This window comes from Salvelinus fontinalis, chromosome 8, assembly GCF_029448725.1.
Source record: "Salvelinus fontinalis isolate EN_2023a chromosome 8, ASM2944872v1, whole genome shotgun sequence".
In the NCBI taxonomy this organism is placed as follows: Eukaryota; Metazoa; Chordata; class Actinopteri; order Salmoniformes; family Salmonidae; genus Salvelinus; species Salvelinus fontinalis.
This window is the reverse complement of record NC_074672.1, coordinates 8,357,800-8,381,502: the sequence shown is the minus strand read 5'-3', so window position 1 is coordinate 8,381,502 and position 23,703 is coordinate 8,357,800. Positions and strand designations below refer to the sequence as shown.

General features: G+C 42.6%; 1 protein-coding gene across 3 annotated transcripts in view; it reads right to left on the bottom strand.

Moving 5' to 3' along the window:
- The window catches only part of prkcz (protein kinase C, zeta), a 151,832-nt gene that overhangs the window by 109,410 nt on the left and 18,719 nt on the right, over window positions 1–23,703 (bottom strand). Inside the window, exons 2-4 of one of the 3 annotated variants that reach the window (XM_055930865.1) lie at window positions 18,048–18,169; window positions 17,820–17,909; window positions 17,262–17,312 (exon numbers count right to left, since the gene is read on the bottom strand). In XM_055930865.1, coding sequence (XP_055786840.1) covers window positions 17,262–17,312; window positions 17,820–17,909; window positions 18,048–18,169 — 263 coding nt within the window. Of the gene's footprint in view, window positions 1–8,954; window positions 9,150–13,211; window positions 13,270–17,261; window positions 17,313–17,819; window positions 17,910–18,047; window positions 18,170–23,703 lie in introns of those variants that run through there. The other 2 variants (XM_055930867.1, XM_055930868.1) reach the window with 2 other exon arrangements.

Here is a 23,703-nt window from a genome sequence, read left to right as displayed (position 1 = left end):
AGTCTCTGTTCTGATGAAACCAAGAATTAACTCTTCGACCTGCATGCCAAGAGTCACATCTGGAGGAAACCTGGCACCATCCCTACGTTGAAGCATAGTGGTGGCAGAATCATGCTGTGGAGATGTTTTTCTGCAGCAGGCACAGAGATTAGTCAGGATCGAAGGATCGGCGCATAGTACAGAGAGATCCTTGATGAAAACCTGCTCCAGAGTTCTCAGGACCTCACACAGGGGCGAAGGTTCACCATCCAACAGGACAACGAACATAAGCACAAAGCCAAGACAATATAGGAGTGGCTTCGGGACAAGTCTCTGAATGTCCTTGAGTGGCCCAGCCAGAGCCCGGACTTAAACCTGATCTAACATCTCTGGAGAGACCTGAAAATATCTGTGCAGTGACGCTCCCCATCCAACCTGACAGAGCTTGAGAGGATCTGCAGAGAAGAACGGGAGAAACTCCCCAAATACAGGTGTGCCAAGCTTGTAGCATCATACCCAAGAAGACTCAAGGCTGTAATAGCTGCCAAAGGTGCTTCAACAAAGTACTGAGTAAAGGGTACTGAATACAAACATTTCTAAAAACCTGTTTTAGCTTCGTCATTATGGGGTATTGTGTGTAGATTGATGAGAAAATGGTTTATTTATTCAATTTTAGAATAAGGCTGTAACGTAACAAAATGTGGAAAAAGTAAAAGGGGTCTGAATACTTTCCTTCAACACTACCCAACCATATAAAATACATATCTAACTATGGGTTGCCCTACTCTGCTCCTGGTGCATGGAAGAGACAGTTCACATGCCTTGTCTTGAACCTGAGACATACTTAGTCTGAATTGTTCCTCTTTCGCGTAATTTTGTCCTTGTTGGGTGTCGGAGGGAGGCGATCTATCAGAGCTTCAAAGGTAATCACAGGAACACTCTGGAGTGCCTTCGATTGGTGTGACAACCACAGTGATAGGCTGCTTTGTTGAAGAGAATGAGATTGCATTAGAGATATACTGTAGCCTTACAAAGCGATTTAACCTTCTCCGTTCCTTTGCTCACATCATACATCAGGGCATGTATTCATAAAGCCTCTCAGAGTAGGAGTGCTGATCTAGGATCAGGTCTCCCCTATTATTCATTCTCATTTAAAAGTCAAAACTGATCCCAGATCAGCACTCATACTCGGAGACACTTAAAACACAGGGCCCTGACATCAGCCCATTTAGGTTTTTCTTTCTAAGATCAAAGCACACGTCTACTCCTCACCAGATGTAAGGGTCCATTAATATTCAATAGGATCTTTGGGGGGTGGCTTATATAATGGATTCCTGCTTGACCAAATATAGAGCAGCTGGATTATTGCTGTTTCAAATGTTCTCAATGTGTTTGTGTCTGAGACCAAATCACCTCTTAGCAGCTGAAATAATATCATCTTTCTGAACTCTCAGATGTGTTGAGGGTCCGACACGTGGCTTAAACAGGGATAACCGAGGACTGTGTGTCTCCCCGCCTGGCTGCCTGTCTATTTTGAGATGGTTGTCTCCTGCACATCCCCTACTGCTGCTTGGGGCGATGTTTGCTCTTGATCCAGTTTCCGAGTCACTTCATTGTAGCAATCACCAAGGAGAGACTGGACAGTATAGGCTACCGCATGGGCCTCCGCAGAATCCTATAGAGTCCTTACAGACAGATGAAGAGAAAGATAACCAAAAATAGAGGGAAATAGCGACAGACAGTATTCTCCACTGTGTGAGAAGAGAAAAACGATGCCCTGGACAAGAAACTAGGCCTGTTTTGTGAAAAGAGAGTGAGCAGAGGAGAGGAGAGAGGGTGATGGGCGTGGGAGAGGGAGAGGTGAAGAGAGCACGGTGCCAGTGTGGGAGTGCAGCTCATTCCTCCACTGACTAACACACAGCTACCATTTTCTCTCTTCAAAGGTCTGCTAACAATGTTCCTGTGTATTCAACTACCTCACAGCAAAGTTAAAGTTATCTATCAAACTTCCTTTACATATTGCTTCTGCTCCATAGCTAAAGCTGTAATTTGACGACAGTGAGTCACTTTGGATAAGAGCATCCGCTATAACAGTTTAGAATCATATTTTGTAATGCTGCGTAGCTTAATTCCTAAAAGAAAGAATTCAAAGAAATAGCAAAAGGCATCTTCTATACACATATTTCATATAGTTTGAAATACAGTGCAGGCTATCTAAAGTACATCTGCAACAAATCATTGGATAGCAAAGTGAAACCAAAACAAAATGTATTCAGACCAATACAGTCATTATAAACAGTCTGAGACTTTCAAAGGCTTTGGAAGACTTCCATTGCCCTCAATCTAGTCTAAAGGTAGAGTCCCGCCTATCCTTATCATTTCAAAGTCACATCCTCGATCATCAAGGGAAGCCATTTTAATCATGACTGCTCACTCGAGCATAAGCCAGACTAACTACTAGGCAGACATTAATTCCCAATTTGGGGGACATATAGAACAAATGACAGCAGAAAGCTGTATAGACAATATTTTACAGTGAATTGACATCAGTAGCTAGGTTTCCATCCAATTGGCGACAGATTTTCATGCGAATATTCTAGAATCCACGTGAAGAAAATATGCCCATTTTCTCACTTGTGGTGTTTCCACCAAATGGACTTGTGAGGATAAAAATCAGTGCGTGATGACGTAGTGCACACAAAACTTTTTCAGTTAAGTTTTCATGTACCGAAAACAAATCTAAAATTCTATGTGTTTCCATCGCATTTTCAACTCTGTTTTGTCACAAAAACAGTTGTGTTAAATAGCATACTGTGCATTCGGAAAGTATTCGGACCCCTTGACTTTTTCCACATTTTGTTACGTTACAGGCTTATTCTAAAACTGATTAAATAGATTTTTTCCCTCATCAATCTACACACAATACCCCATAATGACAAAGCGAAAACAGGTTATTAGAAATATATATTAGAAACACACAGTTGAAGTCAGAAATGTACATACACCTTAGCCAACTACATTTAAACTCAGTATTTCACAATTCCTGACATTTAATCCTAGTAAAAATTCCCTGTCTTCGGTCAGTTAGGATCACCACTTTATTTTAAGAATGTGAAGTGTCAGAATAATAGTAGAGAGAATGATTTATTTCAGCTATTTTCTTTCATCACATTCCCAGTGGGTCAGAAGTTTACATACACTCAATTAGTATTTGGTTGCATTGCCTTTAAATTGTTTAACTTGGGTCAAACATTTCAGGTAGCCTTCCACAAGCTTCCCACAATAAGTTGGGTGAATTTTGGCTCATTCCTCCTGACAGAGCTGGTGTAACTGAGTCAGGTTTGTAGGCCTCCTTGCTCGCACACGCTTTTTCAGTTCTGCCCACACATTTTCTATAGGATTGAGGTCAGGGCTTTGTGATGGTCACTCCAATACCTTGACTTTGTTGTCGTTAAGCCATTTTGCCACAACTTTGGAAGTATGCTTGGGGTCATTGCCATCTATTTTGTGAAATGCACCAGTCCCTCCTGCAGCAAAGCACCCCCACAACATGATGCTGCCACCCCCGTGCTTCACGGTTGGGATGGTGTTCTTTGGCTTGCAAGACTCCCCCTTTTTCCTCCAAACATAACGATGGTCATTATGGCCAAACAGTCCTATTTTTGTTTCTTCAGACCAGAGAACATTTTCTCCAAACAGTACGATCTTTGTCCCCATGTGCAGTTGCACACCGTTGTCTGGCTTTTTTTATGGCAGTTTTGGAGCAGTGGCTTCTTCCTTGCTGAGCGGCCTATCAGGTTATGTCGATATAGGACTCGTTTTACTGTGGATATAGATACTTTTGTACCTGTTTCCTCCAGCATCTTCACAAGGTCCTTTGCTGCTGTTCTGCGGTTGATTTGAACTTTTCGCAGCAAAGTACATTCATCTCTAGGAGACAGAACGCATCTCCTTCCTGAGCGGTATGACAGCTGCGTGGTCCCATGGTGTTTATTCTTGTGTACTATTGTTTGTACAGGTGAACATGGTACCTTCAGGCATTTGGACATTGCTCCCAAGGATGAACCAGACTTGTGGAGGTCTACAATATTTTTTCTGAGGTCTTGGCTGATTTCTTTTGATTTTCCCATAATGTCAAGCAAAGAGCCACTGAGTTTGAAGGTAGGCCATGAAATACCTCCACGGGTACACCTCCAATTGACTCAAATGATGTCAATTAGCCTATCAGAAGCTTCTAAAGCCATGACATCATTTTCTGGAATTTTCCAAGCTGTTTAAAGGCACAGTCAACTTAGTGTATGTAAACTTCTGACCCACTGGAATTGTGATGCAGTGAATAATAAGTGAAATAATCTATCTGTGAACAATTGTTGGAAAAATGACTTGTGTCATGCACAAAGTAGATGTCCTAACAAACTTTCCAAAACTATAGTTTGTTAAATGACAAGAAACTTGTGGAGTGGTTGAAAAACAAGTTTTAATGACTCCAACCTAAGTGTATGTAAACTTCCGACTTCAACTGTAAAACATTATTGAACTAGACAAATTCAAAACACAAACATGATATGAACATGAACACGTGAACAAAATTCACTAATATTAGCAGAATATCAATATTAGCAAACTAATACATAGACATAATTAGAAGACTAGAAAACAGCTCTTTGCCCCCCAAAAAAGACTACAAACAGACATTTGGGGAAGCACATTATACCGCATTGATATTCTCATTCTCCTGGATATCGCTATGGATATTATTGACCGTTACCTTCTTGGCCAAGACCATTAAATATCACTCAATAGCAGAGCACCAAAACCATTTCATTACAGCAAATGGTGGTCTGAGGCTGTAAATAAATACATATGTAAATACAATTATACAACAACAACAAAAAACTATTACAATTGAGGGTGTACTTGCTTATGTAATAACTAGATCTGGTTGAGTATCCACAGTTGGTTGCCAAGCGCAACCATAATTTGACAGTACAGGTGAGACTTGAGCGATGGCCTCGTAAAATCGTGTGTACATGACACCTGTCATCAACACCCGTGATGTGGATCCATTGCACCTATCATATGTGTTTTATGTGTACTTTGTGTGTAAAGTAGCACATTACAGCTCGAGTACTGTGTAAGGGCTGTGTCATACATAAAAAGTATTTCAAAGACTGTGCACCATAAGTTACAGTATATGGAGAGGCTAATGTAACCTTATGATAAACCAATAAACAACATACACAGACACATACTAATTTAGCTCAGAGATCGATACAGCGGATGGACTGTGGCACTAGAACATGGATACTGCAACTAAAAACAGACAAAATTGGTTTGCTGCACCTCCATATTAGATTTCAGCACAGTTGTAAGCAAACCTGCTTCTAGTCTATTTTGGCAAAGATCCACCACCATATTTGACAGTAGGTATTGGGTTCTTTTCTGCTTATTCGTTCTCATTTCGACGCCAAACCCACCACTGGTGTGAGTGGCGAAAGAGTTCTACTTGCATGTCATCTGACCAAAATTCCAATAGTAGATACCCATAGACTTCCAGTCATTGCGCTAACGCTAGTTAGCATTGGCTAGCGAAACTACCTCTAACTTCCTCCATACTGGACACAGAGACATAAAAAATGGTATACACAAGTTCATCTGACTCTGGGGAAGTAGATAAAGGGCCTCATCACCAAAATCCCGAAATATCCCTTTAAATATCTGCTCCGAATGAAGATTTAAAGATGTCTGCAGAAGGAATGGGGTGTCAGCTACGACATGAAACCTAGGTGAAGTGGATTTACATCTGGTAACAGAATTACATCATGGATCCCTGATCTGTACTCTACCGAAATGCGTAATTGTGGATATTAATATAATGATCTAAATGATGATGTACCATGAATAGGTACACAAAGGTAGAAATATGCAATATCCTTATTTTGCATATTTGGGTATTATTCTACACACTTGCTATTATTGCAATGAGCTTCTCACCCAGAAAAGACCACATTTGGTTGGTCTGGACTAGACCAAATCATATGTCTATGTTTCACAAATTTGGACATCACAGTATAGTAGAGTATAACACAGTAGAGTAGAATTCAGTACAGTACAGCATACTGTGCTCTACTCTAGTGTGCTCTACTGTACTGTGCACTATAATGTGCTGTCCAAACCTATGAAACATAGACGACATCTATGATTGGTTGAGATTTGGTTCGACCAGGGTCGATTGAACAAATTGTAACTACTTTTCATCGTCCATGGACGTCGGGGGTCGGTTGGTGCTCAGTGGGTGAGGATGCTTGTTACAGGAGGGTAGGTGTGAAAGAGAGAAGAGAGAGAGAGAGAGCGAGAGAGGTTGTCCAGACTGTTTTCAGCCTTGCTTTGACCACTAGATGACAAAGACAAAAAACCTGTAATGAGATGAACATAACAGCATGCCAGTGAAAGGGAGGACAGTAGCAGACTTCCCATTGTAGCCAATTCAATTTAATCACTTAATAATTAATACTTGTTACTTCTGTGAACTTTCATTATCCTCCTCATGAGGGAACGAAATTAGAAAATATCTTAACGATATTTGGGTTTTTGCAAATGGAATTACAAGGCAATGTTTCTTAAACTTATCGAAGGCAAATCATTTCTCAAAAACAAAATATAATTATTGATGTCAGTTGGCAGGGGTCTTTACTTGACCATTATTGTGATTTGATGTAATCAAAGCCTTTACTTCTTCCTAATTTTTGAAAAACGTATATCTTTTTTTTTTTTTTTACATTTGGAAGAAGTAAAGGCTCTGATTTCTGGTCAAACAGATGGAAAAGGGGTCTTACACAGCATCTACCAGTAAACGTCTACACGTGTGTGATCTTAAACGTTGTTAACCTAGCTAGCTATGTCTTAAGCTAAAGTGTGCTGTTAGCTAGCTGGCTCCCTAGCGGAGGTTTTTATTCATTTCCCAGAGCTGTTGTCTTTTCTAGTTAGAGCCTAATGTTAGGCATTGTTGGCACTTTGTTCATTGTCGTTTAACTAGCTAACGTTAGCTGGCTGGCTCGTTAGCTAACGTTACGTGTGTACAACACACGATGAATATGGCCGGTGTCAGTAAACTTCTGCAAAAAAGCATAATGAAATTGTTGCCAGCAGAGGTAAACAAATCATCGGCCAAACAAAATGGGTGGGGCTAAAGCTTCAGAGGGTGTGGCTAAAGCTTCAGAGGGTGTGAACGATGCCAGAGCTCTTCACTAGATACCAAAACATTCAAAGGTGATTTTCTCAAAAGTGACTTTACAAGTTTATCAACTTTCAAAGCAGAATCACTTTCCCATTGTTTCCTCAAATGCAGTGTATGATATACCATTTTGTAGCTCTGAGTCTCTACTTTTATCCAATGTAAAAAACTCCATTTCACATTTTCCTACATAAGACCGAATCCAGGTGGTGAGTCACATATGCCTTCATTTCTCAAAAATATAGACTCTTAGCTTTCAATATTTTAGAAAAAGGCTCAGTGCCGTTATCCTCGCAAGGTGAGGTATTGAAAACAGGGATGTCCATTTTTTTTAACAAAATCTCTTTCTCTGAGCAATTGTATTAGTATAAAATAAAACAATTTGACCCCAAAATTGGAGCATACAATATAGCTCATTATTTGAAAAATTTATTATTTGAACAAGTTAATTTTTGACACCTGTATTTATACATACACAGCATATATACACATATAGTACATTAAAGGGATAATTCACCCAAATTGCAGTCTATGGAGGACAAGGTATGACAACAATACATGCTTTGGTTTAGTTTACCTGGCCACTGCTTCATGTGCTATTTTTGTGCCACAAATGTTAGCATTTGAAACAGTGGCCAGGTAAACAAACCCAAAGCATGGATTGCTGTCATTACTTGTCCATAGACTGCTTAGAGGGTAAGGAAACCAATATGTCATTTGGGTGAACTATCCTTTAAGACACACAGATACAGATACACATATAGGCTACAGCTCCACCCATACATTCACATAGATCAGTTTTCCCCAAATCCGGTCCTCGAGTTCCCCCGACAGCACACATTTTAATTGTAGCCCCGGACAAAAAGATCTGATTCAACTTGTCAAGGGCTTGATGATTAGTTGACAAGAAGAATCAGGTGTGCTTGTCCGGGGCCACTACAAAAACATGTGCTGTTAGTGTTACTGGTGGACCGGAGTTTGGAAACATTGACACCTGCCTTCTCCCCTACTAGTAAAAGCTAAACCCCTCACTGAGCGTGCTGAGTAGAGCGAGAAAGACACAATTTCAACCCAGACATGCACATAAAAACACTATAAGCGTATCCTTTTTCTGCCTGACCATCCACAACAATCCGTCTTTTGTTTTGAGCAACGCAACAATCAGCGGAGGGAGAGAAGGCGGGAGAAAGGAGAGCCTTGTTGTTAGCTACATCTGCTAAATGACACACACACAACCACCACTCCCCCAGAGCAAAAACAAACATTTTGCCAAAACTAACACTAATACACCCCCCCCCCCCCCCTCCCCAACCCCCATTTTGCCCAAAGCCTTGTTATTTGGGTGCTGGATGCACTTAACTAGCCGATGAGAATCATTATTAGTGTATGGGCTAATTATCTTGTTAGGGGAGGAAGAAGGGTGAATTCCAGATAGGGAGTCTATTTTGGGGGTTGATTCACCCCCTCCCTCTTTACACAGAACAATACGCAATCACACAAATATCACTCCTCCATGTTCTGCCCCAACACAAGAGCAGCAGTCACAACAGCAAACCTATCTTTTACCGGCGAGTACAAAATGCCTTCACATAGGTAGCCATAGAACTTGAGTCCAATCAGAACAGGCACGACGAACAGGTTGCTTCGTGGTGCTGGTGTTAGGCACAATACAAAAACACACATTCAAACCAATCTGGATCGGTCTGCTTTTTCCCTTATCAAATGGTAACTTCTCACGTACCGTCATCCTTTTTAGGATGCATTTAGTTCTCCTTTGAAGAGCCACCGGCCGGGTTACAAAGAGCCCTAATCTGGGAGTTCTGGTTCCTTTGTGCCTCGGTTGGCGGATGGTGTGGTGGTGATGGAGAGATGGGGAGGGAGAGGCTTTGCTTCCCTGTTCTCTCTCTCGCCTCTCCCCAGCAGCTCTGAGTAGCACAGCCAGGTAGACAGACACACACACTGCTGTGCATACACACACTCGCCACCGCACACACTCATGCTCTCTCTCACACACACACACAGTGCCGCACTCCCTAACAGGTCCAGACCCTTTCAGAAAACAAGGGGACTGCCAACAAGACACACCAGCCCAGAGGAAGATGAACGTTATTGCAGGAAACAAGCCAGGTAAAGCCAGCAGATAGTGATCAAGGCTAGTAAGAAGCATGCATCTATAGTGCACACATCTATAGTGCCTGCCTCCAACACATGAGGGGATGAGCTAGCTAGTAACTACAACACACCAGCCATGGAGGCAGAGCACACACACAAATTACACGCAAGCTAAAATCCAGAGAATGACACTGCCGTCAAATCGATTGTCAGCGGTGGATAGATGGATCGATGGATAGAGAGATGGAGAGATTGCTCACCTGTGTCCTTCCTCCGTTTCTTTCTGCCTCCTTCAGCACATTATCCTGGCTGGTGTGTACGTCGAACCGGCAAGGGAACGTAGCTACATCCCCTCCTCTCTCGCTGTCCTCTCTCACCGACGTCGCTCTTCTTCTCTCGGTGATTTATTTAATTATTTCCTCTCTCTCTGCCTGCCTCCCCCTCCTCCCTCCCTGTAGCACAGTTGCTACAGCTGTCAGTGTTGCCTTTTTTTTGTGGCTATTTAATTCCCTGTTTCTCTCTCTTTCTGACGCCTCTCCTCCTCTGTCGACTGCTTTTCTTTTGGAGGAACTAATGTGCAGCAAGGGACAAAAGGAGGGAGTGCCTTGAACATTAAGAACCGATATTGTACGGTACAGTGATCTCTCTCTCTCTCCCTCCCTATCCCTCTATCGTTCTCTCTCTCTCTCTAAGACATCTCCTCCTGATGTAGCCAGGCATGGGGGTAGTGGTGCTAGCACTAGCGGTAGAGCATTCATCCCCGGAGACACAGTGGTACACAGCTGAGGCTGCTGGGAAAACGCGACATGGATGCGGCGTTGAGTACGGAAGGTGGTGAGAGAACCACTGGAGAGCCCGGTGCAACCTCCGCCTGAGCGCATCCGGGCTTTCAACGCCACCCCCTCCTCCCTCCTCCTCCCTCCTCATCCAACACAGAGGGGGGTCTGTTCACACTCCCAGGGCCCAGCCGAGTGCTCAACTAAAGGCTCACACAACGAGCCTGACAAGGCCGGATCAGTAAGCCAGCTAGCGCGCTCCGTTTGGAGGGAGGAGAAGCCTTGTCTTTTGTTGTGAGCTGTGTGTTTTGATTAGGTCTGTGAGGAGACAAGCTAGCATAGGCCCTAATGTACTGCAGAGTATAGGCTATGTGACAAATCAAACAGAGAGAAGTGCTATAGCAAAAGCCGGAGAATGTAGGCCAACTTTAAACGTTTATACTTATACCACTTTATACCATTTTTATAGTGTAAAATTTATCTTGAATCTGGCATCTGCCAATCAATATTCTCCAGAGAGCAAATATTCCGACCGTGAAGATATGTTCTATTCTGTACCATGCTGTCTAGTGAGTGTATTCATCACTGGTTAATGAGAAATACATGTCTAATACAACGAGTACATCTATTTATCTATTGGGCTTTTGGCGCAGAGGGGTAAAAGGCTTATAAATAAATTATAGTGATGCTACAGTCAGTGTGAGGTCGTCCACAAAATAACAGGGCGGAGAGACAAGTATTTAGAGTGGTTGTTTACCACGTTCATTAATAAACAACATTCACCTTAAAGAGCAATTTGCAGCGCAAACAATAAGATCAGCATCATCTAAGATGGGGCTGGAGAAATGTAGCCCCTCTTAAATTCATAGACAGGGCTATGGATGAAAGGACTGACCATTCATGGTATATAAAATGAATGGTTTAACCATGTTTTGAGGCTATACAGTGTGAAACAAGCTTGAATTGTGGATTCTGATGGGGTATGACAGTTGAACTAAGCTCATGATGTTATATTCTTTGAAAATCAATGCAGATAGCCTAGCAGTTAAGAGTGTAGCGCCACTAACCGAAAGGTCGCTGGTTTGACTCCCCGAGCTGACTAGGCGAAACATTCCGCCAATGTGCCCTTGAGCAAGGCACTTAACCCTAGTCGCCATAACCCGTAGTCGCCATAAATAATGGCTGATCCCTGGCCATGACCCCACTCTCTGAGGGCGTCTCAGGGGGAGTGTGATATTCACCCCCAAAAATATTCCAATTCCCATGTGTATAATACAGACGTTAAATAGGACAAATGTAAACAACCACCTAATTATTATTATATATCATTAATTTCAAAAGTGTAACTACGGATGTACCAATCGCATATTGTCCCTTTAATGCATATTCATTTCCGTCTTTGAAGAACCAGAAAAATCCAAAAGGAAAAGACAATAACTGCTTGTACAATACTCTGATTCTGAAATACAGTGACCATGCCTGAATATTTTAAGAGATACGCCAATAGGTTTTGCTAAACGGACTGTTATTGAAGTCTGGGTTGAGTTTGCAGTTGAAAAAAAATCTGCCATCGAAAAATTCCAGGCGAACCCCCTTGGGATTCCATAATGACGGCTTGTAGTATTTCCAAACAAATTCCTAATTATGGGAAACGTCCGGAAATATATGGTGGCCCCACCCAGACCAGGGACTTAATTGCATTGACTAAAAATACATTCCTGATTATCTCACTTTCTCCATTTCCTACTGGCCAATGAGATGTCTGCATACAATAACAGAGATATGACAGAGACCCTGCCTGGCCCTCATACACTCCAGACTAACCCCCATTATCACATAATAAATTACTCAAAATGGAGGGGGGGACTTAGTCATAATGTCATTATAAGACTTTAAATAAGTACCTACAGTACTGTACGAACCCCTCATAATGTCATTATAAGACGTGAAATAAGTACCTACAGTACTGTACGAACCCCTCATAATGTCATTATAAGACTTTAAATAAGTACCTACAGTACTGTACGAACTCCTCATAATGTCTTACTATCATCTTACAATAATCCTGAGTTGTTAACAGCTTGCTTGAGCTTGTTGAAAACTTAAAGATACATCATATTATGAGTGATAATAAAACATAAGGGCATCAAAACAACTTGTTATACCTCATTATACTCATTATACCTGTTGGCTGGCAGGTTTCTATTCTGTCGTCAACTTCCATTGTCCTCTGAGAGTTGCGACGTATTTTCACACTGCTAGCATTTTATCTGACATAATCACCAGAACAACTCCTCCTCAACTCCAGCAGCATGCCATGTCTGCCAGGGTGAAACGTTCAGATTGACAATCGAAAAATGCTCTGCCTCTTCTCCATACATTACATTTCTACCCGGAACTACCCAGAGGACCATCACTTCAAAGACGTTTTGGAGCTTTCTATTAAACCTGAAAAGTATCTATAAATACAGTAAATGTCTCCATCTGGAGCAGTTCTATATGTGTCTTTGTCAAAATCAACCACTTAAATCAGTAAGTCGACCAATCAATCAACCCTACCAAGGAACACTACATTCTACACCCTGTAGAATAAACCCACATATTCCCACCTAAAGAGAGCCTACTGCACGTGTAATATGACAGACAGCTAAGAGACAGACCCTCAGACACTGCTGCACCCAGGTGGACACACCCACAGTCTCACACACCGACATAGTGCAACTGCACCACGACGACCTAACGTATCAGTAGAGTCCCCTCCCCCCTCCTCCCCTGAGCCAATAGGAAGGCTATTTCAAGGACAATTTCCTGTTTTTTCCTCTTCCTCCTCCCTCACTCCTCCATGGCCACAGCAGCATTGAGCCAACCCTCTCATACAAAAGCACTGAAAGACTACTGTAGATATCAATATCTACTGTAACATACCTAAACTAACTCATTGTCTCTGTAGCACAGAGAACACAAACATAAAACATGGTCCTTACAGATGCATGGACAACAATATACAGAATACATCACATGCTATATGATTACGTATGCACAGAACACAGCAGCATATAAATCACCATAGACACACACACACATTCAATGATTGCATGTATGTATATTACCTACAGACTGGCGGTCAGCGTCCGGTAACTGTGCTCTCCACATAGAGCAAAGGAAGGGTGTGCTGTCTCTGGACAGAGCACAGGCATCCCTTATAACACACACACACACTCACCAACACACACGCTGGTGCACTAGCCGGCAAAACATGCTGGCACAGCAGCATATATGCACTATAGACAACCTGATAGAGAGGGATAGAGAGAGAGCGAGAGATGCCATGATATAACACACAGCAAGAGAGACTATAGGGTGACTTACAAGACATTTAGGTCAGTCGTGTTTATCTTCTACGTTAACCATTTCTTTAACAATTAGAGAAAGTGATTCTCATTTCCAACATTAGCTAAGAGGTTAACATGCACACCATCATATTGCCTCTCTGTGATGCTGAGAATAGAAAACCCAAACCAGAGGAGTCATCAACACAGACATTTAAAGAATACCGTGTCTCAGTATCAGCGCCAGGGAATGTCAGAAGAAATGGAGAGAGAGAGATCATGTCTCGTGGACAGATGCACTTAACATAACTGGCATTGTACAGTAGTATCGGTCAACAGACTGTAGGATGCAACAACTAAGGAGAAAACTTTGTTCCAGTGCACAGATTTTTCGTAACTGATTAGTTGGACAAATCACTATTTTGCAGGTGTTCGCATTCACTTGTCCGTAACTTGCAGAGAGGGTGTGTGGAGCAACGACCGCGCTTCCGCTCCTCGTTCGAATAACTTTTCTAAAATGTCTCTGCCTGAAACGAATTGAGAATCTGACACAGTTACGCAAGATTTTAGTTCTGGCTTTCTGAGATGAAGAGATGAAAGAGGAAATAGAGGGAGAGAAACCATAGGTGTCAAAGGGAATAGAAAAAAGTAGAAAGGAAGAGGGAAAATAAAGGAAGAGGGAAAAGAAGAGGGGGAGAGAATGTGCAGGAGTCAGCAGTGAGCTGAAGACGTCACCACCCTTTGAGCGAGAGGAGTGTTAAAACCATGACACTTCATAGAAGGGAATGCTCTGGAACTAAGATGCGCTTCACTTTACCGGGTTGCTTCAGAAAACGTGTGAGTCATGTTCAGCCGGTCTGCTGTGCGTGTGCACAGGACCATTTTGACATCATAGAAGTCAAAGAGAAAGTTGAATCTTTATCATTAAAGTGCATTTACTGATATAGAAGCATCCGCATCCTCTAAGAGTGACTAAATATTTTTGTGTACCTAGCTTTGTCTTGATTTCATGCTCATTGGTTAAACGTCTATACAATGCATTTTAGGAAAGTACTCAGACACCATTTCCGCATTTTGTTAGGTTACAGCATTATTTATCCTCATCAATCGAAACGCAATACCCCATAATGACAAAGCAAAAACTGTTTTTTAGAAATGTTTGTAAACATAAGTATTCAGACCCTTTACTCAGTACTTTGTTGAAGCACCTTTGGCAGCGATTACAGCATTGAGTTTTCTTGGGTATGACGCTACAACGTTGGGGTGGCAGGTAGCCTGGTGGTTAGAGCATTGGGCCAGTAACCGAAAAGTTGCTAGATCAAATCCCTGAGCTGACAAGGTAAAAATCTGTCGTTTTTCCCTTGAACAAGGAAGTTAACCCACTGTTCCTAGGCTGTCATTGTAAATAATAATTTGTTCTTAACTGAGTTGCCTAGTTAAATAAAGGTAAAATAAATAAATAAATAAACACTTGTATTTGGGGAGTTTCTCCCATTCTTTCAAGCTCTGTTAGATTAAATGGGGAGCGTTGCTGCACCGCTATTTTCAGGTCTCTCCAGAGATGATCAGATTCAAGTCCGGGCTCTGGCTGGGCCACTCAAGGACATTCAGAGACTTGTCCCGAAGCCACTCCTGCATTTTCTTGGCTGTGTGCTTAAGGTTGTTGTCCTGTTGGAAGATGAACCTTCGCCCCAGTCTGAGGCCCTGGAGTAGGTTTTCATTAAGAATCTCTCTCTACTTTTCTCTCTGTACATCCCCACAGCATGATGCTGCCACCACCATGCTTCACCGGAGGGATGGTGCAAGATTTCCTCCAGACGTTACGCTTGGCATTCAGGCCAAAGAGTTCAATCTTCGTTTCTTGACAAACTCCAAGCGGGCTGTCATGTGCCTTTTACTGAAGAGTGGCTTCCGTCTGGCCACTCTACAAGAAAGACCCGATAGGTGGAGTGCTGCAGAGATGGTTGTCCTTCTGGAAGGTTCTCCCATCTCCACAGAGGAACTCTGGAGCTCTGTCAGAGTGACCATTGGATTCTTGGTCACCTCCCTGACCAAGCCCCTTCTCCCCCAATTGCTCAGTTTGGAAGAGTCTTGATGGTTCCAAACTTCTTCCATTTAAAAATGATGGAGGCCACTGTGTTCTCGGGGACCTTCAATGCTGCAGATTCTTTTTTTGGTACCCTTCCCCATATCTGTGCCTCGATCCTGTCTCGAGGGCTCTACGGCCAATTCCTTTGACCTCATGACTTGGTTTTTGCTCTGACATGCACTGTCAAGTGTGGGACCTTATATAGACAGGTGTGTGCCTTTCCAAATCATGTCCAATCAACTGAATTACCACAGGTGGACTCCAATCAAGTTGTAGAAACATCTCAAAGATAATCAATGGAATGACGATACACCTGAGCTCAATTTCGATTCTATTAGCAAAAGGGTCTGAATACATTCATTTTTAATACATTTGCAAACATTTCTAAAAACCTGTATTCGCTTTGTCATTATGGGGTATTGTGTGTAGATTGATGAGTCAAAAAAGAGATTTTAATACATTTTAGAATAAGGCTGTAATGTAACAAAATGTGGAAAAAGTGAAGGGGTCTGAATACTTTGCGAATGCACTGTATAGCAACCGTATGCTTTTAGTTTGTATCGTGGATTCTATGCACAGTATAGTATAATAACATAGTTGCTAGCTATTAAGCCCCTGAGGAAATCAAGAGACGTAAGTGGTGGCCGGCTGTCTTTCTAACATCTGCAGTCAATGAACAGATCAATTGGCAGTAATTGCATATTCCCCCCATTTGGAACCCTTGAGGACCGATGTTGAGTATGTACAGGCTGGTGAACTAGGCTAACCTCTGTTTGTTTGCAGGGAATTTCGAGAGACGTGTGGGACGAGACAGTGTGAGGGAACAGCTTCGAATGTGACTCTTTCTTCTTGGTCAGGGGTTTCCAAACTCTTTCGCTCGGGGCCCGTCTTCCAGCATTGGGGGACATTGCGCAGGCACCACGTCTATTTCTATGGGCACAAGCACTGTTCATACCCCTCTTGTTGGTGGAGATCATTTTGCAGTTTTAAAGCTCATTTTCTTTCAATTCTATACATTTTGCTATGTCTAATGTGTATTCATTTGTTATTTGAGTGACAAAACAATTACAACAATATCAATGGGCTAAAAGAACTAAAGAAAAAAAAACAGCTGACATGGGCCAGTTGATCTGGAAGTTTCTGACAAATTGTAAATATCTCTCTAAGGTATGCAAAGACTAACCATGACAAGAGGAACTGATGATGCACTACCCAATTTCAAAATGGCATCTTGTGCATTCTATTATTAAAACTTTCAAGAGCAAGTTTAAAGCCAGACGCCGACCCCTCGCGTGCCCCACAGTTTGGGAATCACTGTTCTAGGTGGTCTAATTTTCTGTGACAGCCAGACAAGCGGTGTTGTCAAACACCTTGTATCCAGGCTGCCTTGGTTTCTCCCTCAGAGGACAGGATGAGGAATCTGAACTGCCAGTTAGTGGCATAAACACTGAACACCACGGAGGTAGAGGAGCATGCCATGTTACAGTACAAAAGAGTGAAGGAAAGGTGGTTAACTAACTATAAATAACTTAATTGTTTCATTTCACAGTCATCTATTAAATGAATTTACAATCAGTTAGCTAGTGCTAATTCTCTTGTTTGTTTGCTAGCTAGCTACAGAAAGCTGCTTCACGCCTCTAAAAATAACGTGAATTTACGGATTGTTAGCCCTGTTAGCATGTTATCACCTCCGGGGAAACCAGGTGTAATACATGTGTATAATATGTAGCACTAGTACTCACGGTCTTCTCCTGGACATGGCATACCTGGCTTCACTGGGATACTGGGGAAGACTGCAAGAGAATGATGAACGACAACTATGAATATCCAGAGACATGCCCAATCTAAACCTCTGAACATACTGACTAATGGTTACTCAAATGAATGTGTATGTATCCTAAACCACTGAATTAAAAGTAAATTATTTGCATTGAGATAATAGTAAAATTATTGCAGAGGAGAGGAAAAGTTGACAAGAGAACCGAGAGGAGGTGAAAAGAGAACCGAGAGGAGGAGGTGAAAAGAGAACCGAGAGGAGGAGGTGAAAAGAGAACAGAGAGGAGGAGGTGAAAAGAGAACAGAGAGGAGGAGGTGAAAAGAGAACAGAGAGGAGGTGAAAAGAGAACAGAGAGGAGGTGAAAAGAGAACAGAGAGGAGGAGGTGAAAAGAGAACCGAGAGGACGAGGTGAAAAGAGAACAGAGAGGAGGAGGTGAAAAGAGAACAGAGAGGAGGAGGTGAAAAGAGAAGTAGAGGTAAAGCGACAGAGGAATGAGTGCAGACAGACAGAGCACCAACTGACCGTGCAGCAGGAGTCCTGAGTTCCTGTTGCGGCTGTAGATCCGGAAGGCCTCCTGCAGTTCCATCTGAGAGGAGATGGTACACGGGTCTCCTATGGGACACAAGCACAGATTATTCACTTATTTCATACACATGTAGTCAAGATCAACAGGTCATAGCTAGCGTAGCATCTTGTCTACTCTAGCGACAACTGAATTTTTTTCCACCCACCGGTGCGAGACCAACATACCCTCATCGTCGATCCACTTGAGCGTGATTGGCTGCTCCCGGGCCAGGCTGCACATCACCCTCACCTCCTCACACAGTCCCATGTAGGTTACTGTGGCAGCCAGGTCCGTGATTAGCATGTCCCTGCGCACACAGGATAAATAATATAATATTATTCAAATCACACTCACTCTTTCACATTGCTTCACACCAGGGTTTGCCGCAAAAGGAATTACACCCAATTGTATTCAGTCAACGTCGAGATGGATTAAATAATGGAAGTCTGGATGCCCACGCCAGACATGTATTCAACACATTCACTTCAGTCACTGTATTTTCTTTAGACTTCTCTGGAGGAACTTCCTCAGCAGTGGTTAACGGTCTGAATAGATGTGTGGACAAAAATGTTTTGTGAACAGGGAACTACGACAGCTACGGACATTCAACCATCAAACACTCCCTGACTGCCATTTGAATGTGACAAACAGATCCCAAGGAATATGAGGACGCGGAAATGAGCTGTGGCGAATGCCACGGCCTGTGCAGGGACATGTTCTGCCCCACCGGAGGAGGGCGCCACACACTCAAACAAGCTGCTGCACAATGTGTGGACACTCAAGTCAACCGACAGTCACTCTCGTTCAGATATCGTTCTCGTCTTTTATCAGTACTTTATGTTTAATATCAACTCATCCCTATAAAGTACTCTCATTTGATTGGATCAAAGACACTAGCACAGGCCTATGGTTCTCTGCTATGGATAGCAGGTGCTATGGTGTAGCCATTGCAACTACTATGTATGTATGGGCTATACTGACGAGTTTTACAATATGCATGTATGGTTCTCTATACAGAGACGAGTTTGAGTCCAATGGCGGACAGTGGCTCCTACAAGCCAGAAGCAAGAGACACAAGGCTACTCTTCTGCCACCTCACAGCTGCGTTCTACAATACACTATCCAGCTGCTCCAGCTGTGCTTTGTTAGTATGAAGACAAAAATGGAGGCAAACTTTGGCAATTAAGTCATTCTTATTCCTCAACCAAGAAAACCCCGGTCACACTTGATCTGCGGGAGAATTCAGTCCCTGCTGAACAAGTGTATTTGTGAGCGTGTTCAGTGAAAGGAAAGATAAAAGGCGAGATGCAAAGCAAACAGTTCAAGCAAATGGCTAACAGCTACAAAAAGCTATTCAAAATAGCCCACAAGTGTCTCGTAGTAGGATATTCCCAAGAAATTTGGAGGCACAGGTGAGCCAAAATGGTTGGCTGTACTAGGATGGTCATTTGGATTTTTTTTTAAATAGTTCCCTCGTTATGTTGAGATCACAACTTATTTATCTCATGGTCACGACATAACAAAAGTACCTCGCATCATCCATTAATTTGTTCAGATGCACGATAACCACTTCATCAAGGAGACCTGTGATCACAGGGCATTTAAGCCCTGAACGATGCCTGACAGGCAGCCCCGCTTCCCAGGCTGCAAGCCGCCCCAAAGACCACAGCCAATTGCATGCAAGCAACAACGCAGCAAACTTTGCACATCTTGTGAACTAGCTAGTTAGCTACGTAGTCTTGTTAGCTAGTATTCAATTGCTCCCTATTCCAGTCTACTGTCCCCACATGCTTCAAGTTGGCCACCATTATTCCTGAACCCAAGAAGGCAAAGGTAACTGAACTAAATGACTAATCACACCGTAGCACTCACTTCTGTCATCATGAAGTTATTTGAGAGGCTAGACAAGGATCATATCACCTCCACCTTAACTGTCACCCTAGACCCACACCAATTTGCTTACCACCACAATAGGTCCACAGACGATGAAATCGCCATAACACTGCACACTGCCCTGGTCTCAAACCCGCCCTATGCAATTGGGTCCTGGACTTTCTGACGGGCCGCCCCCAGGTGGTGAAGGTAGGTAACAACATCTCCACTTTGCTGATCCTCAACACTGGGGACCCACAAGGGTGCGTGCTAAGCCCCCTACAGGGGGGCTGTACTCCCTGTTCACCCATGACTGCGTGGTCATGCACGCCTCCAACTCAATCATCAAGTTTGCAGACGACACAACAGTAGTAGGCTTGATTACCAACAACGACGAGATGGCCTACAGGAAGGAGCTGAGAGCACTCAGAGTGGGGGTTAGAAAAACAACCTCTCACTCAACGTCAACAAAACAAAGGAGATGATCGTGGACTTCAGGAAACATCAGAGGGAGCACCCCCCTATCCACATCGACGGGAGAGCAGTGGAGAAGGTGGAAGGTTTTAAGTTCCTCGGCATACACATTACGGACAAACTAAAATCGTCCACACACACAGACAGTGTGGTAAAGGCAGCGCAACAGCGGCTCTTCAACCTCAGGAGGCTCAAGAAATGTTGCTTGTCACCTAAAACCCTCACAAACTTTTACAGGTGCACAATTGAGAGCGTCCTGTCGGGCTGTATCACCGCCTGGTATGGCAACTGCACCGCCCACAACCACAAGGCTCTCCAGAAGGTGGTACGGTCTGCATAAGGCATCACTACCGGGGCAGTTGCAAACTACCTTCCCTGAAGGACAACTACAGCTCCCAATGTCACAGGAAAGCCACAAAGATCATAAAGGACAACAACAACCGGAGCCACTGCCTGTTCATCCTGCTACCATCCAGAAGGCGAGGTCAGTACAGGTGCATCAAAGCTGAGACCAAGAGACTGAAAAACAGCTTCTATCTCAAGGCCATCAGACTATTAAACAGCCATTACTAATTCAGAGAGACTGCTGTCTACATACAGACTTAACTGGTAGCTTCATTAAATAGTACCCGCAAAACACCAGTCTCAAAGTCAACAGTGAACGGGCAACTCTGGGATGCTGGCCTTCTAGGTAGAGTTGCAAAGAAAAAGCCATATCTCAGACTGACCAATAAAAAGAAAAGATTAAGATGGGCAAAAGAACACAGACACTGAACAGAGGAACTCTGCCTAGAAGGCCAGCATCCCGGAGTCTTCTCTTCACTGTTGATGTTGAGACTGGTGTTTTGTGGGTACTATTTAATGAAGCTTTAATGAAGCAGTTGAGGACTTGTGAGGCGTCTGTTTCTAATGTACTTGTCCTCTTGCTCAGTTGTACACCGGGGCCTCCCACTCTTTCTATTCTGGTTAGAACCAGTTTGCACTGTTCTGTGAAGGGAATAGTACACAGCATTGTACAATATCTTCAGTTGCTTGGCAATTTATCACATGTTATAGCCTTCCTTTCTCAGAACAAGAATAGACTGACAAGTTTAAAAAGAAAGTCCTTTGTTTCTGGCCATTTTGAGCCTGTAATCGAACCCACAAATGCTGATGCTCCAGATACTCAACTAGTCTAAAGAAGGTCAGTTTTATTTGTTCTTTAATCAGCACAACAGTTTTCAGCTGTGCTAACATAATTGCAAAAGGCTTTTCTAATTATCAGTTAGCCTTTTAAAATAATAAACTTGGATTAGCTAACACAGCGTACCATTGGAAAACAGGAGTGATGGTTGCTGATAATGGGCCTCTGTACGCCTATGTAGATATTCAAAAATATATTTTTTAAATCTGCCGTTTTCAGCTACAATAGTCATTTACAACAGTAATGTCTACACTGTATTTCTGATCAATTTGATGTTATTTTAATGGACATTTTTTTGCTTTTCTTCAAAACAAGGACATTTCTAAGTGACCCCAAACTTTTGAACAGTAGTATATATACTGTATTTTATACCATCTATTGCATCTTGCCTATGCCGCTCTGTCATTGCTCTTCCATATACGTATATATTCTTATTCCATTCCTTACTTAGATGTGTGTGTATTAGGTGGTTGTTGTGGAATTGTTAGATTACATGTTAGATATTGCTGCACTGTCAGAACTAGAAGCACAAGCATTTCACTACACTCGCAATAACATCTGCTAACCATGTGTACAGTACGTGACCAATAAAATTGTATTTTATTTGACATAATGCACTGACTACTAATCTGCCTGCAAGGAGCTTTATCTATGAAACAGTCTACAAAGCAGCATCCTGACTTATCAGCCTCTGAGGCTGCTATTGAAACTGATCAGCCTGCCAGGAATAGAGCTCACCCACTTAATTGAAATATTATCCATAAGAAATGGCAAGTGTCCCTGACAATAATACACATATCACTTATGCAAGCTAACAACCAGCAGCTAACAAGCTAACAAGACAAGTTAAAGAGCCTTCAGAAAGTATCCCCTTGACCTCCTCCTCATTTTGTTGCGTTACAGCCTGAATTTAAAATCAATGAAATTGACATGTATTGTCATTGGGCTGCACACAATACACCATAATGTCGCATTTTGTTTTGCAAATTAATAAAAGATGAAAAGTTGAAATGTCTTGAGTCAATAAGTATTCAACCACTTTCTTATAGCAAGCATAGAAATGTCCAAATTATAGCAAGCGTAGAAACGTGCTTAACAAGTCACATAATAAGTTGAATGGACTCTGTGTGCAATTACATTTAAAACATTTTTTTTACATGATTTCTGAATGACTACCTTATCTCTGTACCTCACACATACATCAGTCGAGCAGTGAATTTCAAACAAAGATTTAACCACAAAGACCAGGGAGGTTTTCAAATAATAAAAAGCAGATATTGAATATCCCTTTAAGCATGGTGAGGTTATTAATTACACTTTGAGTAGTGTATCAATACACCCAGTCACTACAAATATACAGGCTTCATTCCTAACACATATTTTCATGCATAGTGGTGGCTGCATCATGGTATGGGTATGCTTGTAATTGTTAAGGACTGGGGAACTTTTCAGGATTAAAAAGAAAATGAATGGAGCTAAGCACAGGAAAACCTGATTCAGTCTTTTTTTCCACCAAATACTGGGAGATTAATTTATCTTTCAGCAGGAGAATAACCTAAAACAAAAAGCCAAATCTACACGAGAGTTGCTTACCAAGAAGACAGTGAATGTTCCTGAGTAGCCGAGTTAAAGTATTAAAGCTGGCCATGCTTTCCACCTGGCTACCCCTACCCCAGTCAACAGCACTGTACTCCCCACAGCAACTCGCCAAAGCCTTCCCCATTTCTCCTTCTGCCAAATCCAGTCAGCTGATGTTGTGAAAGAGATGCAAAAACTGGACCCCTACAAATCAGCCGGGCTAGACAATCTGGACCCTTTCTTTCTAAAACGATCTGCTGAAATTGTTGCAACCCCTATTACTAGCCTGTTCAACCTCTCTTTCGTGTCGTCTGAGATTCCCGAAGATTGGAAAGCAGCTGCAGTCATCCCCCTCTTCAAAGGGGGGTACACTCTTGACCCAAACTGCTACAGACCTATGTCTATCCTACAATGCCTTTCTAAGGTCTTTGAAAGCCAAGTCAACAAACAGATTACCGACCATTTCGAATCCCACCGCACCTTCTCCGCTATGCAATCTGGTTTCAGAGCTGGTCATGGGTGCACCTCAGCCACGCTCAAGGTCCTAAACGATATCTTAACTGCCATCGATAAGAAACAATACTGTGCAGCCGTATTCATTGACCTGGCCAAGGCTTTCAACTCTGTCAATCACCACATCCTCATCGGCAGCCTTGGTTTCTCAAATGATTGCCTCGCCTGGTTCACCAACTACTTCTCTGATAGAGTTCAGTGTGTCAAATCGGAGGGCCTGT